Consider the following 15,200-nt stretch of genomic DNA (forward strand, 5'->3'; position numbering starts at 1 on the left):
TGCGTTTGTGACATAATGCCGCAGCCAAACGATACAACGTCTCTAACAATGCTTCCTGTTTTGCTGCGGGATCTAAAAAATTAAAAAACGGAAAAAAATAATGACTTTGACACATGTAAGCACTATCATAACCCGCAGACAACAACCACTGAGCAGGTTAAAGGTTGCTCGCCACAATCCCCAGCGCCAATCGCTCAAGTCAGGTGATTGCAAAACACATGACACGAGACGAACCACCCTGCTAGCATACGGCCACGGTGACTGACGTGGTACTGGACGAATGAGCTTGCGCGGTGTCCGCCGGCCGGCGAATCAGAAGCGCAGAAGGGGCGGGCTCTAGCAGTAGGTTGCGTTGAAAGAGAAACAGGGACGCAAAGATTTAAAGGAGAAGACGGAGAAGGGCTGAATTTTTTCTTTTATGTTAGTTGGCTACTCAGTTTTTAAACTTGGACTTTTTATATTCGTATTGGCCTAGGGGAAGACTGTGAAGGAAGGCAGACGGGGGGTACGGGAAAGCGGGATCTGAGAGTGAAAAATGTCGATTCAGTTCGAGGAGCCGCTGGCGGGGAGCTACGGGGTAGTGGACTCTTTCCCGAAAGATTTTGGGTATGGAGTGGAAGAGGCCGACATGGAAGAGAGCTCGGCTCCCTCCGACAGCAAACCTCGCATCTTGCTCATGGGGCTTCGTCGTAGTGGCAAGTCGTCGATCCAGAAGGTAAGAACCGAGGCGGACGTCCATTCCCTCTCCATGGTATTTTCTATTAACGCCTTCATTTCCCTGTCTTGGTTACTGTGATGCCTTGTGCAACCTTACCTTCTCCAGATTGCCAGGACAGGGCAGGTAGCTCCCATCAGTGCAATCCTCGACTTTCAGCTCGGCGGCAGATTGCATTGTATTGGCTGTATTGTTTCAAGTCAAAAGCACTGGGGGGGTCATTAATTTTTTACTGGAGTGGATGCCTGCTGCTAATGTACCTGGGAGAAAGGGGTGGCGTATCCTGGCATTTTAAAACCCGTGACTGAGAACACCCCACGATTGTCCGGTCGGTAATCATTTTGGCCACCTCCGATGCCCTGATGGGGAAAGGTTGATGTCGAGCCTATGTAGTTAAACCACATGTCTCGGGCTCTCTCACCCTGGACTTGATGGTCGGTGAGTAATTGTGCTCTTGTGAGCGCCCGCAATGTCTGGGAAGCCGGCATCCAGACTCCTGTTCAGTCCCCGTGTCAGCTGGTATTCTGATGTGGCACCTACGAATGCAAGTCATGCTGCCCATGTGTTTCCATTGGGGATGCATGATATTATCATATCCTTTTGTTACACAACACCCAAGCTAATCTGCAAAAAGCAGCACGTTGCACTGCTGTTCGAATCGATGCTTTTTAAGTATTTCTTTTAAAGCAGTTGTCTTTTCTCTGTGAATCTGGTTTGCAATTGACTGTGAAACAGAAGAAGTATGATTTAGGAGGGATACATCTTAAACATGCAGATGTTGCTTTAAATGCACGGAATTCAGAATTGATCACATTTTCTGCCTGAGCATTACTGTAAATGTGCAGTGCTACAGTATTGCAAACTGAAAGCCATCATTGGAAGTCAGTGTTCTTCGAATAACTTCTTTTTTGCAGTGTGGGTGTTATTTTTGTGAAATGTATCCGTGTATTAATTGAAATCCCTCCCTCTTTTTTGAAATGTAGGTGGTATTCCATAAGATGTCCCCAAACGAGACCCTCTTTTTGGAGAGCACAAACAAGATCTACAAAGACGACATATCCAACAGCTCCTTTGTCAATTTCCAGATCTGGGATTTTCCCGGCCAGGTGGACTTCTTTGATCCCACCTTTGATTACGAGATGATCTTCAGAGGAACGGGAGCATTAATATTTGTCATTGATGCACAGGTAAAACTAGTTTACAAAAAGGGGTCTTGTCAGAGGTTTTCAAGACTGACAGTATGATGCCAGGCAGCAATTTTACTGGATTAGAAAACCAGCATTCTGTGACTTTACCTTTGTGGAAGCTCCATTTCTAGGGACCATGAATACCGTCTTTGTACAGGGAACCATAAAGATGAAATTCAATCAATTCCATCCATCTGTTTTTAACTGCTTTATAAAATACAGGGTCACAAGGGAGCCTATCCCAGCAGGCAATGGGTGCCAGGCTGGATACACCCTAGAGGGGATGCCAGCCCATCACAGGGCACACAGAGACATGCACACACTTGCAACAGGACCAGTTTTCTATCAATCTGTGTCTTTAATCTACCAGTATGTCTTTGGCTTATGGGAGAAGATCCCAGTTAACATACAAACCCCACACGGATAGCGCACCAGGTCTGGATTTGATCCCAGGACCCCTGGGTGGGGCTATTTTGCTTGAGCATGAAGTTTCGCTGGGTAACGATCTTGTTTGTGGGTGAAGGGTTGAATGTGGAATGCTTCCAAATTCTGTTTGGTTGACAAAGATGCAAGGTAACTTGCACTATGCTTGAAAATGGTAAAATAGCATGACGACGGACCCACTTTTACAGAATTGAAAGGTTTTACCATATTAAGCCAAACAGAATTTGTCACTTCTTAACTGTATAGCCAGTCTCGCAAATGAAACGTGATCAACATACAATGTTTTTTTCAGTGTTCCCATTGAACTACACACTCTTGTCTCTGCTAAAAATCATTTTATACCCATGGGAGAGTTTGTAGTTTTATTTTCTGCTTTCGGTTTCATAATCTGTCCCTGGCTTCTTGTAATATCCACTCAACGTGTGTTAATGTGAAAAGACTCCAAATAGATTTATTTTTTTCCAGGCTTTATGGCTCGTAGATTTACAATGTCTGCTTTACTTCCTAAGTGTTTATAGCTGTCTGGGCTCAATTGTGCAACGTTTTTCCTGTGTAACTGTAAGTAATCGAGTTCAGGTGGAAGTGCAGGTGTTGTGGTCTGGTTTCCTCTACTGGTAAAGACTAACTCGAGTAGTGTCTCATTCAGGGAAACTTGAATGGCAGCTTCTTTATCCATTTTATCTAAAACAACAACAACAACAACAAGATCCATACCTGCAGCAAGCTTTTCATTGTCCAGCAATTGAATGCTTCTAGGTATAAATGAAGTAAATACTCTCTTATTCCCTCAATGGCACTACAGCACTTTCCCCAGCTGGGCCTTGAGATTCTCAAACTTCCAACCGTCGGTTTAACATCCAAGGGAGAATGAATTGTTCTGTAAGGAATTTGCACTTACTGCTCCTTGACTAATGGTCGTAAGGCACAAAGACAGCAGGCCCCTTCACCACCCTATAAAGGAGAGAAGCTCTGCCACAGTCCCAAAAAACAGCGAGATTCAGACTCTGCATTCGTGAAATTTGACATGCTCTCTGACTAGAAGTCGTGTCGAGTCCTGAAGTGTGACGCTGGGTGTTGGCAAACATTGACATGAACATCTTCAGTCCCAGTGATTGAGCCCCCAAACGCATTTAAAGGCACTCACTCACGCAAGTCTGATTACCCAAGACCAGCGTAAATAATGTGCTGAAAGGGCTGATTTTGTCCCTCCAGGTAAATCTAAAATCCTGAATTTCCTTCACAGTTTTGCATGCAGTAATAAATAGCAAAAAAATATTTTTTGGAGCTGTCGGACTTTACTTTTGGTGTGACATTATTTAAGTCACATTGTCAACCTTCTCTTGCGTTATACTGAAGAGAGAAAAATTCTTCCAGGATTGTCTATCTGGATTTAATTGTCGCAGCATTGTTGTGCGTTTCTAAAAATGCAGCAGCAGCTGTCATTTCACCTTTGTGGGTCGTTTCACTCTGTAGTTCCCCTTTTCAAGTTCAATTTTCCTTTTAAGACCTTGGAAATAATTGAGATTTTTTTTCAGAAGTGAAAACCCCAGAACGTTCTGATCTTATGTTGTGTACCTGGGTGTGGAATGTGGAAAGCACCCTTGTGCAGATTGGTGCAGTTAAATGTTCAGTTCCAGCTTAAAAAGCAGCTGTGATGTGCTGTGTTTAGATGAGATGAATCCATGTACGCTTTCTAAAGTACAGATTTTCTGTATTCGTATTTTGAAATGTAGCTAGTTTGGAGTCTATATTTGAAATGTTCTATTTTCTATAATGGGGCTGAATGCGATATCCTTACTCTCTGTAACAATCCTGAGGAGTGCAGCGCTGTAATGTTCCATACTGATCAGTTGAAGGGATGTGCTTTGTGATGTTCTTTGGTACAGTGGTGGAACTTCAGGAGATGCGTTTTTTCCATGGGGAAAAAAATCATATTGCTTTTTTTCTTCTGCATCACTAAGAACACAATGTTCCGCCATGGGTATCTGTCCTTGATTCTTTACGAATCCGTATCTAATGATGCAGTTTTGTTGGCAAAATAGAATGTTTCATTTATTTTTGTTTTCGATGCCAAACCTTCCCTGGGTGTAGAAGCTTCTATGTACATCCTAATCCGAGCTCTGATTTCTCCGTGTTTGTGCAGGATGATTATGTGGAGGCACTGGGGAGATTGCACCTCACAGTTTCCCGGGCATACAGGGTGAATCCAGAGATCAATTTTGAAGTGTTCATTCACAAGGTGGATGGTTTGTCTGATGACCACAAAATTGAAACCCAAAGAGACATCCATCAGAGAGCCAATGATGACCTGGCTGACGCTGGTCTAGAAAAGCTTCACCTCAGGTAAGAAAGCTTCTTGCAGGGATAGTAGCTCCACTTCAGGGTAGGAAGAGCATCTGTGTGTTGCTGTGCATTGCATTGAGCTAGTGTCCTGCAGCATTTGGTATTATTGCTTATGTGCCTCCTGACCCAAGTCTCTTTATTGTATTGAAAAGCAAGCCACGCACACAATGTTTGGTCCCATGCTGTAACTTTACAGTTGAAGTTTGTGCAAGGTTTGTTTTTAGTTTGGTCCATCCATCCATTTTCTAATTACTTCATCATCAGTGTCGTGGGGGAACCAGAGTCTATCCCAGCAGGCAGCGGGCACAAGGTGGTATACACCCTGGATGGGATGCCAGTCCATTGCAGGGCACACACAGACACAAACACAAACATGCCGCACTTGCATATAGACCAGTTTTCCCAGAAGTCAATTAGCCAACCATGTCTTTGGACTGTGAGAGGAAACCGGAGCACCCGGAGGAAACCCATGGAAACGCAGGAAGAACATAGACCCCACGCTCCACACAGACAGCACCCCAGATCCGGAGATGAACTCAGGGCCCCAGTGCCATGAGGCAGCAATGCTATCTACTCTGCCACCATGATGTTCTGCTGGAAATGAAGTGAATTGCTGTCTTTTTAGCTGTGGCATAAAACCTTGTCTGAAGGACCTTTCTAACGGACCATGCAGTCCGTTTCTGGAGGGTGAAGTGTTCCGGTCAAAAATATAGACTTAATAAGGCACTGTGAAAGGGTTGTAAAACTGGAAAATGGCCACGTACAGTACAGCACTAAAGCAGTTGCGTGCTTTGGTTAGTGTACAGCAGATTTTCTGACTTGGGTTCAGAACTTTGAGACTGTTTGTAGTGTACACATGTAAATACTCTGAGGAATGAAAGCTATTGCTTGTCTTCACCTCTTTCACAAGTTGCAGCACAAAATCATGCAATATCATGCTGGTAATGGTACATGAGCACTCTTAACATGATTTCCTAACACTTGTCTTCTGGTTTTTTCACATTTTCTCTCTTACACTGTATTCCTTATGCAGATGAGTCATAATTGTGACATTACAACAAAAGTTTGAGGTATTGAGCATTTAAAGCGTATTAAATTGAAAAGCGATAAGCGTGTAGCAGGATAATGCGTCTGTGGTAAAATGTTAAGAAAAGGATATTAATATTGTGAAAGGTGATGCTTAAATATGCATTTAAGGTTTGGTTTATGTAATCGGATTAGGTCATGGCAAAGAATTATATGGTTGGTGTGTTTTAATCATTACTGTTAATTCCTCAGAGCCCCACACAAAGAAAGGATTAGGAATGGTTTTTAGTCTTCGTTGGTTTAGCACTTAAGTTTTTCAAGGAAAAATAAGAAGACATGTAGATTTAAGAGAAATTATACTCAAAGTCCATTTCTTTATTTTTCTCGCTGTGGGGCTAACTGATTTCTTTAAGCCTTAGAAAATGTGATGTCTGTTCAGTTTAACATAATGCTGCTCTCTGTTTTGATAACTTCAACTTCAGCATCTTTGAGCTGCTTGATTGTGAATTCATAAGGTTTAGTTCCAGTTAACCACAGAGAGACAGATGCATTGTAATTGCGGGCATTAAGACTGGACAAACTTTATGTACCACACTTTACAGTGTGGCTTATTAAATCTAAACTGCTGCCAAAGTGCACTGTGGTCTTGGTAGGATTGCCTTGAATTATTTTGCGTGAAAGGAGGTTCATGAAAGGGAATGCCTGTTTTAAACGGCTTATAGTCCATTTTGTTGTGTTTTTAGGTTTAGTTAAATATATTTTGGAATTAAAATATTTAGTGATGATGTTTCCTTCGTTCAGTGTGTGCCTCTTGTTTGCTCCCTTCAACAGTGTTGTCTACATAAGTGCATGCAAATGATTTTGAACAAAGAAATCTCTAAAAGTAAGAGATGAAGCTGTTCTGGTTAGTAAGGTGATCATTGGAGAAGTTTTGAAATGACCAGAATGTTTTTACTTGTATCTACTTTGGTAGCCTCCAGGTGGAAAGCAATTAAAGATATTACAACTTAGGGGGCAAATATAGGTATTGAATATATCAAAAGGTTTCTGGTCAATGGCCAAGTGATGTTTTGCTTGGGCTGTTCACCAGCTCTTTTCTGTTCTGTTTCTGCAGGTTTTGTTCTGTCAGCAATGGAACCTGGGATTTTAATACCGTAACCTACAAGGTTCTGTTTATTGTGGTTATCTCCAATATTGAGCCATAGCTGGTTGGTTTTCTGGCTCACCTTGCAAAAAGCTACAGTGGTAGGAGAAGGAATTTAAAAAAATAATCTGGGCAGTTAAAACTGGTGGATTTCCTTTCTAACTTTGACAACTTCTGTTTATTATTGCAGCTTTTACTTGACGAGTATCTACGACCATTCAATATTTGAAGCTTTCAGTAAAGTTGTTCAGAAGCTCATCCCTCAGCTTCCAACATTGGAAAACCTGTTAAACATCTTTATATCGGTACGTATGGATAGTGCAGCATGTTTCCTTGTGTAAGAGGGTGTCTGACTGCAAAGGGGTGCTGAAGCCAATGAAGTCCATGTGAGATCAGTGAGCCTTTCTGGTGCCACAATGGGTTTCAACTTCAGCCTGCTGATCTAGGTTTGTGTTCCAGTTCCTGTGAGTTTACAGCCCGGAGCGTTCCTTAAGGAAGTATTTGATGTACATGAGTATAATCCTTATATCAGTTAAGTTTTACTCTGCACAGCTGCCCATTTGGACAGCAAATTAAAAGCTTCTTAATGATCAAGGTAAAAGCAGGTTTTAATCTATGTGGTCTGTTTTCCTATAACAAGAACATTCATATCTTTAGTAACTGTTGAAGAGGGACCTATATTGTTGGAAACAGTCTTAGATGTATTTCATTCTGAAGACCAGAATTAAAGATGAATGAAATGCAGTTCAGTAACTGAAATTGTTTTTTTTTTGTGTCATGCATTAGTGATATATGTTTCCTGGTGGACCTCCTGGTCTTTTTCCTTAGACATAAGCTCTTCTTTCTTTAATTGGTCCGATTATTTACATGGAGAATTGTACCACTTTTGTCAAGACTGAAGGAAGTTTTAGTGTTGCTGCCTTGATTTTTTTTTTTAACTCGGCTTCACAAAGACCTTGAAAAGCTGGAATGAGAAATACAAGAACTAGCATCTGAGTATGACAACCCTGCTGTGCAGAATGTTCCTTAAATGACAGTACACGCCTGTATTTCCTAGCCTTAAAACCGTTAGTAACTTCATTGACCAACCACTTTCTCTTTCAACAGAATTCAGGAATTGAAAAGGCCTTTTTGTTTGACGTTGTGAGTAAAATCTACATTGCAACAGACAGTTCTCCTGTAGACATGCAGTCTTATGAACTGTGCTGTGACATGATAGATGTGGTCATAGATGTGTCTTGTATTTATGGGTAAGTTCTGTATTTTTAATTACAATCTGGCTTTTTGGGGGGGGACAGTGGATATCTGCCTTTCAAACTGAGTGTTTTTTCACGCATAGGGTGAATCAATTTTCGTTGGAATCATCATCCTGTGCAGCCATTGTGAAACAGTTGAATTTTTTCTCTTGTTGTTTCATTCATTTATAATTTATGATGATTCATTTACAGAGTTTATCTCTTTAGTGAACACAGAAAACAGGCACAGCGCTGTAACCTTATCCACAGGTATTTTTTTTCCCTCCAATAATGGCTACATTCCTTAATATTCTCTACTTAAGGGAGTAGTTGAAATCATCATTTGATTTTTTTTTTTGTGCTTGTACAAGTGTGATTCCTGTGAGATTGGTTACTTCTGCAAAAAATTGTCATGCTGACTGATTTCAGCAACAAAAGTAATCTTTCCGAAAGCTCTCAGAAGGTGATTCTGAATAAGAAGTGTGCTAGGGAAGTAACATGATACCGCACTTCTGTCCAGATCGAGCCATTCCTTCTGCTTCTGTGCCTTGCTTTGAAGAATATTTTTGGAAACCTCATTCAGGTGGGACGTGAAAGAGCAGTATTGAAACGACAAATTATTACAAGATCTAAATCAATTAAGAAATTTGCAAAGCAAAATTTCATGTTAAGGGAAGTAAATAAAACAAATGAGTTTTGTTTGCTATACAAATGTCATTTTAAAAAAATCCAGTTTCCCCCCCCCCCCATGGTGTTTTCTGTGCGTGTCTGCTGCTGGTGTCTTGTAAGAGTGATGAAGATGTTTCTTCTTGTTGCCAGTCTAAAAGAAGATGGTAGCGGCAGTGCCTATGATAAGGAGTCCATGGCTATCATTAAACTCAACAACACAACTGTCCTCTACCTGAAGGAGGTGACAAAGTTTCTTGCACTCGTCTGCATTCTAAGGGAAGAAAGCTTTGAACGCAAAGGTAACGATCGAGTCTCGTTTGTTTGTTGAGGGGCGTCCAATCATTAGGCATTTAAGGAAGTTTTCTGCTTTGGTTTGGCTCGCTTGTCTAAATGGCTTGGATTTCTGGTTGAGAGAGAAGAGCGCCACCTACTGGGTCCAATTAACACGGCAGCTGCCCGTTTTTGGCTCATAGGTCTCCCATCCCAGTATTCAGGCCCAACCTAGTGTCTCCGAGCCGATGACATCGTACTACAGGGTGGTGATGCTATGACATCAGTTTGATTGATGGGAAGCATTTCCTATGTCTGTACCAGATCTGCTGGGGGACGAAGTGGGTCCTCCTCTTTATTAAAATTTCTAAACCGCTGCAAGGAACAATTTGCTTCTCGTCCCTCAAAATATTTAGACTGGCGTCTGCAGCTTATGCAGAGACCACATTGATTCCTTTGAAGTCTTCATCCATGAGCAGGGCTGGTCATCGGGGAGAATCTCACTGACCTCTCAGAAACCCAGTGGACATTCCAAAACTCTGCATTTGTGGTGTTTTTGCCTCAGCTGAGGCTCTTTGAGATTGACGACAAAAAAGCATCGCAGGAGCCAGCATCAGTATTCTTCATTGTTGCTCATTTTGCTCGATAAAGGGGTGTTCACAGGAATGTGAAATAGCCTAAAATTTCCTTTTTTGGAGTTCGTATTTGGTGGATACACAACAAATTGCCACACTGATATTTCCACTTCTTGTAAAAGCGTGCATAGGATCAGAGGGCTTAAGCTGTCATAGCTATGATTTGTGAACCAGTTTTGCAAATGACTAAGGTTTAATAAATCTTTGATATAAGAATGTGTAAGTTAATACTTTAAAGGGGACCTGCAGTGCTGTTTTTATCTTGCTGGGTTAGAAAGAATCAGAATTGGTGAGCGCATTTTAAACCACAATAAAAGTAAAAAGCAAACCGTAACCACAATAACTTGTAAAATCTCCAGTTTACATCACAAAATTTCCAGGTACGTGCAGCACCATGTTCTGCGGTTCAGAATGAGGCAAAACGTCCACTGACATGATGCTGCCTTATGACATTGTAAACAAGCAGGCTTGTGAATACATCTCTTTTAATCCAATAGAAATATTGCCTACGATTTGTAGACAGTTTTGCCAACAAATACTCCGTACTTGTTAACTCTGCATGTAGATGACATTGGAACATTTCTGCGGTGGAATGTCTGCTGCATAACCTGTAGAGACTCGCTCGTACGTCACATTACATTAGTCAATGTGGAAACAAGTGAGCAGGAAGGGCAGCATCACACCGCGATTCATGGGAACTCGAATGCGAGTTTGCAACAGCATGGCAACTTACACTACTTTCACAAAGATCGTGATTTTGTGCTTAATTTGAAATTCTTGTTGCTGAGATTTAATAACCGGGCTGAGAAATTGGGACTGCAGTTCCCCTTTAAATGCAAGCTAAATTCTTTTATTTCATTTGCCTTTATGAACCTGGAATTGCTTTTTAGGTGGGTGAATTGGCAGTCCCATATCAACAATATCCTTCAGAAGGGTTTCTGGGGTAACGATAATGCCCATGCCTTTAAAAGGGATGATCCAAGGCGAATTTTAATAAAGCCCTCAAATGGCAGGTGTTCTCCACAAGTCACGTCTCCCCTCCTGGTATCTAGCAAAAGCTTTGTCTTGTTCTGCCGCTGACTTTAAATTCCGTCTTTTGTTTCCCAAGGTTTAATAGACTACAATTTCCACTGTTTTCGCAAAGCCATCCACGAAGTGTTTGAAGTGGGGGTCTCCACCCAAAGAATAGGCAGCCTACAAGCCAACTCCCCCGCCCTGAAGGCAGTGGCCCACAACGGGACACCTCGGAATGCCCTTTAGAGAGAGAGGGGCGAACAGGACTCGCTGGTGCGAACCACACCCCCAGTTCGAAGCCTTGCGCACAGCCCTTCCCACAAAGACACGGGCGACATTGTGAATGGACGTGGCTATTCAGACAATTTCTGCTTATTCGGCGAGACCATGAGCAATGTGACCGCTGCGGATGGCGACTGTGCAAGGCATTGTGCGCTGGTCGACAAAGGAAGATTGAAACAAACAAAAACAAAAAAACTAACTCGTCCAACGGAACTTTGAAAGGCCTAACTACTGTAAAACGCGCTTTCTAAGGTGTAACATTAGCAGGTCAGTCACCGGTCCTTTTTGGCAGAAAGGAATTTGACCTATTTTGTTGGTTTGCTAAATTAAATATGAAATAATAATATAACTGGGATAAGTATGAAGTGTAACCCATTGCAAACTACATTTTAGGCAGTGTAAGATGACGCTGCCTCTCCAAAGGTAACCTCACAGACCACGTTTAGGCAGTGTTGTCAAAGTATACGTCGTCTCCCCCACTCTCTGGTTTTTGGGTTCCTATTTTTTAAAATGTTTTCTAAAGAATGTATCAAGGGAATAGTTTCCTTTTTCTTGTGTAAAGCCAGGATCATGGAAACGACAGTTTAGAGTGACAGCCGTGCAATATCTTATTCGCAGTTTCCTGACGGCTTCCCCTCAATGTGCTGTAATGTGAATTGGCTTTGAATGGACAACTTCACAAAAGGATTTTCTGGGTGTTACTTTCATTCTGCCAGGAGCTGTGTACTGTATGTTTAAGGTTCAGAAGTGGTTTGGTGAGAAAAAACAACAACATGTTGAATCCCATTCCAGAGTATGTGCAAAATGTTTCTCTTGTTTTCTATTGATATAACATTTACATCGTATTTTTACTGAAAAATTCTAACCCTTAACGATCATGAATCTCATGTTCAGTCTTGCCTTGACCACAAGAAATTTTCCTCCCCAAACACCTGCATCATAAAGGACTCTGTAAGTGGTAAGTTGTTACCTGTATCTTAGCCAAAAAAAAAAAGAGCCTTTTTGTGTTGATTATTTAAGTTCAGCCAAAGGTTTTACCTTGCACAAAAACAATAAACACTTGCACATCTAAATCTAGGCTTGTGAGTCTTGTCTGGCGTTGTATGCAAGATCTCTGCTTACAGAAGGTGGTGCTGTTTTACCATTTGTTTGGGTTGAACTGCAAAGTGAGAACTTGCAGACGGTTTCATTGTTAACTGGGTCCAACAACTATATTACTATTTTGTTTCTTATTGATAATATAATTTACATATGTTTGTGTTGTGTATTGAATGCATTAGATGCCGTCATATGCTACAATGTATGTTAAGAGCATCAATAATTAGCTCAGGGCCCTTATAACAGCTTAGCCTGTTAATAATACAGCTTTAGTTGAGGTGAAAATAAACTGAGCTTTTCATTTACCTTGATTAGAATTCTCAAAACCTCGATCATGACAACCATTTGGGAATTTTAATTTTTGTAGTAGCTAATCACATGAATCAGTCAAATCTAGTTGACTCATTATCGAGTGTGGCTTGTCATTAACATAATCTTTTTCCTCTCTGTACATCCGTGAAGCTGAAAGTCTTGGTTTTGTACTACAGACTACAGATCTGTCAAGAGTAACTGTTAAATTTAAACTATTTGGCTAAAATGTCAGTAGTAGGTCATCATATACTTTTCTGCAACCTGTGCAGCAGTGTACCATCTTAGTTTGAATAATTCTGGTAAAAAGTCCATTTTTATTCTGGTCATGGGGAATCCATGTCAGTACTACACATTTGCCATGAGATTGTACTGTGGCGACGTTTCCAAAGGGAACTTATTAATACTTACCTTTGTGCAGCCAGCAGCCTGAAATTATTTGTTTTAATGTTTGGTTAGCAGTCTTTTGTTTTTATATGTCTATCTTACCCACTGCTCTGAAGTGTGAAAATATCATTTCCACTGCTGCAAATGTACTGGTGTTACAGCTTATGTACTGAAGTATCACCTGTAATTAATTTCATTACATGATAGTAGCACTATTCCAAAATGTGAAGAAACCTGGAGCAGACAGCTTTTGACAGGTTTATATAAATGTTTTAAAGGATTGCTTGACAGCTGCTGTCTTAAGGAATGTCAGACCTTACATTCACGGTATTGTGATTCAGGAAGCAGTTTTTGACGGTAAAAAGCATGACATCTGTCGTAGGGATAACTGAATTTGCACAAGATAGTGGGACATTCGAGGTGAAAATGTACATCGCACCTTGATCCTTGTTGTGAGCGCTTGTTTTTGCTGTACTTGTACTGTGCCTGTGCTTACATCCAAATTTGTTCTCAGTTATGTCTTTCTAAAGCACAAGTGCTGCTAGAATCGGGGATGGAATGATGGCTTGTTTCAGGGTTGCATGTTGAGATGGTATCTTCAAAGAGGCAGTTGACTATCCGTTTCATCATTGGCTCAGTGCACGAGCAGTTTGTATTGTGCAGAATTTTGTTATATCATTTGCAAAGAATGAGCAATATCTCTCTATCCGGTTTTGCTGCAATTACAAGAAACCAGTTTTAGATGCCAGCCCCACCCTGCTTTAAATATAGTGTTCAATTTGTTTTCTATTGAGGTAAATCGAGCACCAGTTGGTATTAAGAAAAGTTATTTGCAAACCGAGAATTGCACAAGATGTTTTTCCTTTTAATCCTAGATCTAAGTTAATGATCAAGTAGGTCATCAATTAAGTTTTGGAACAATTTCTTCATCCATGTAGGACCCCAGTATAAAAGTTAATCCTGCTCGAATACACAAAATGAAATCCGGTCTTGTTTGGCTCTGACCTGCAAGCCTTGAAGCTGGTTGCTAAGAGGGAACTGCTGTGTAAGCAATGCCAATATTCATACTCGGTGTGGAAGAAGACGATGCCTCAGTCATGTGGTTGTGAGAATGATGAAGCAAGCAAGCACTTGCCACTGCTGGTGTGTGAGTATGTGTTTTCAGCATTGATGGTTGAGGCCGTATCTTGTGTTTTATAGGACTGGTGCTACATCCAGTGAGACTTAATTGTAAAAAGCCACTTTTACCTAAAATCTATTTGCTCCTCCTTTTAATTTCTCTTGATAAATAAAAAGAATCCTGAATTGTTTTAAAATCTGCAGCGCTGTGTGTTTCACATAAGATCTACACTCATCTTAAAACTGTAATGGAAATAAGGGACATGGTACTCGTATCGCACACAACGTAGAAGGTTAAAGGTAATGTTAAAATGCAGCACTTGCATTGCAAAATCTGAATGAAAAGGAAAGGGCCCAGGACATAATTGAGAAACAATGCTACAGCTTGAAAGTCTGTGTTAAAATGTATTTACTGTTTGCAACTCGTAATTCCATTTGAGTGCTGCTGGTTTTTATGTACATGTACATTGGGGTTCTGATAGACCTGTGTGATTGGGTCTGAGTGGTTTTTGCAGATGTGTATACTGTGGTTCTGCTTGATTCAATGTTTTATATGGACCATTGAAACATTCAATTGAATGAAAAGGATGCTTTTATATATATATATTTTTGCTTCAGTTTAAGTGTGTATATATATTCTGGGGTATGAATAAATCTCACTGCCCTCAATGTTTTGATTTTATAATTTTACTGCTGAATGGAGTGAGTTTTTTTTTAATGCCTCAAAGTGTGAAGATCTTTGCCCGTCCTCCTTTTAGAGTCCAGTTTTAATTGTGCAGGTGCGTTATCTAATCGGCGCTTCCCAAGCGGTGTGACTCTTAACTCAGAAGAGTTCAGTCTTGCCATCTCCAGTATCGCCTAATTCAGTGCCCAGAAAGTGTTCCTATTACCATGTGCTGTAGCAAGTACTGTCCTGTGGATGAGATGTTAAGTCAAAGTCCTGGCTGTTTTGATCCTAGATCCTAGGGTGTTATTCAAAAGATTGGGGGGGTGTTGACCTCAGTGTCCTGATTAAATTCCACTCTGGGCTTCATCAGTCCGGCTTCTCTTTAATTTAACTGGTGAAGGAATGTCTTGCTTTTCCACCTGATCTACTGTCTAATAGTGCATAGTGGCTGTCTTAACTTCACTCAGGTGGATGCTGCACTTGAGTGGTTAATACTGTGGATCTTCTATATAGGTAAAGCTTTTCTGAAATCCTTAGGGATGATGATGCTATGTAAACGTAATTGTGCTCATGATGCAGCCGTGAATTTACAAGCAGAATGGCGATGGTGTTTCTAAGAACTTCCACTAGATGGCGCTCTTGCTCTTTGGTATTCA

General features: G+C 41.0%; 1 protein-coding gene across 1 annotated transcript; it reads left to right on the top strand.

Moving 5' to 3' along the window:
- The first annotated feature begins 341 nt into the window (after positions 1-341).
- On the top strand, positions 342-12,037 carry rragca (Ras-related GTP binding Ca). The gene is made up of 7 exons (XM_088932016.1): positions 342-715; positions 1,699-1,902; positions 4,490-4,689; positions 7,050-7,164; positions 7,967-8,109; positions 8,914-9,062; positions 10,777-12,037. Exons 1-7 carry the CDS (start codon positions 536-538, stop codon positions 10,926-10,928), a joined length of 1,143 nt encoding a protein of 380 aa, XP_088788142.1. The 5' UTR covers positions 342-535; the 3' UTR covers positions 10,929-12,037.
- Positions 12,038-15,200: the final 3,163 nt, after the last annotated feature.

Source organism: Atractosteus spatula, chromosome 14 (assembly GCF_055471065.1).
Source record: "Atractosteus spatula isolate fAtrSpa1 chromosome 14, fAtrSpa1.hap1, whole genome shotgun sequence".
NCBI classification, from domain to species: domain Eukaryota; kingdom Metazoa; phylum Chordata; class Actinopteri; order Semionotiformes; family Lepisosteidae; genus Atractosteus; species Atractosteus spatula.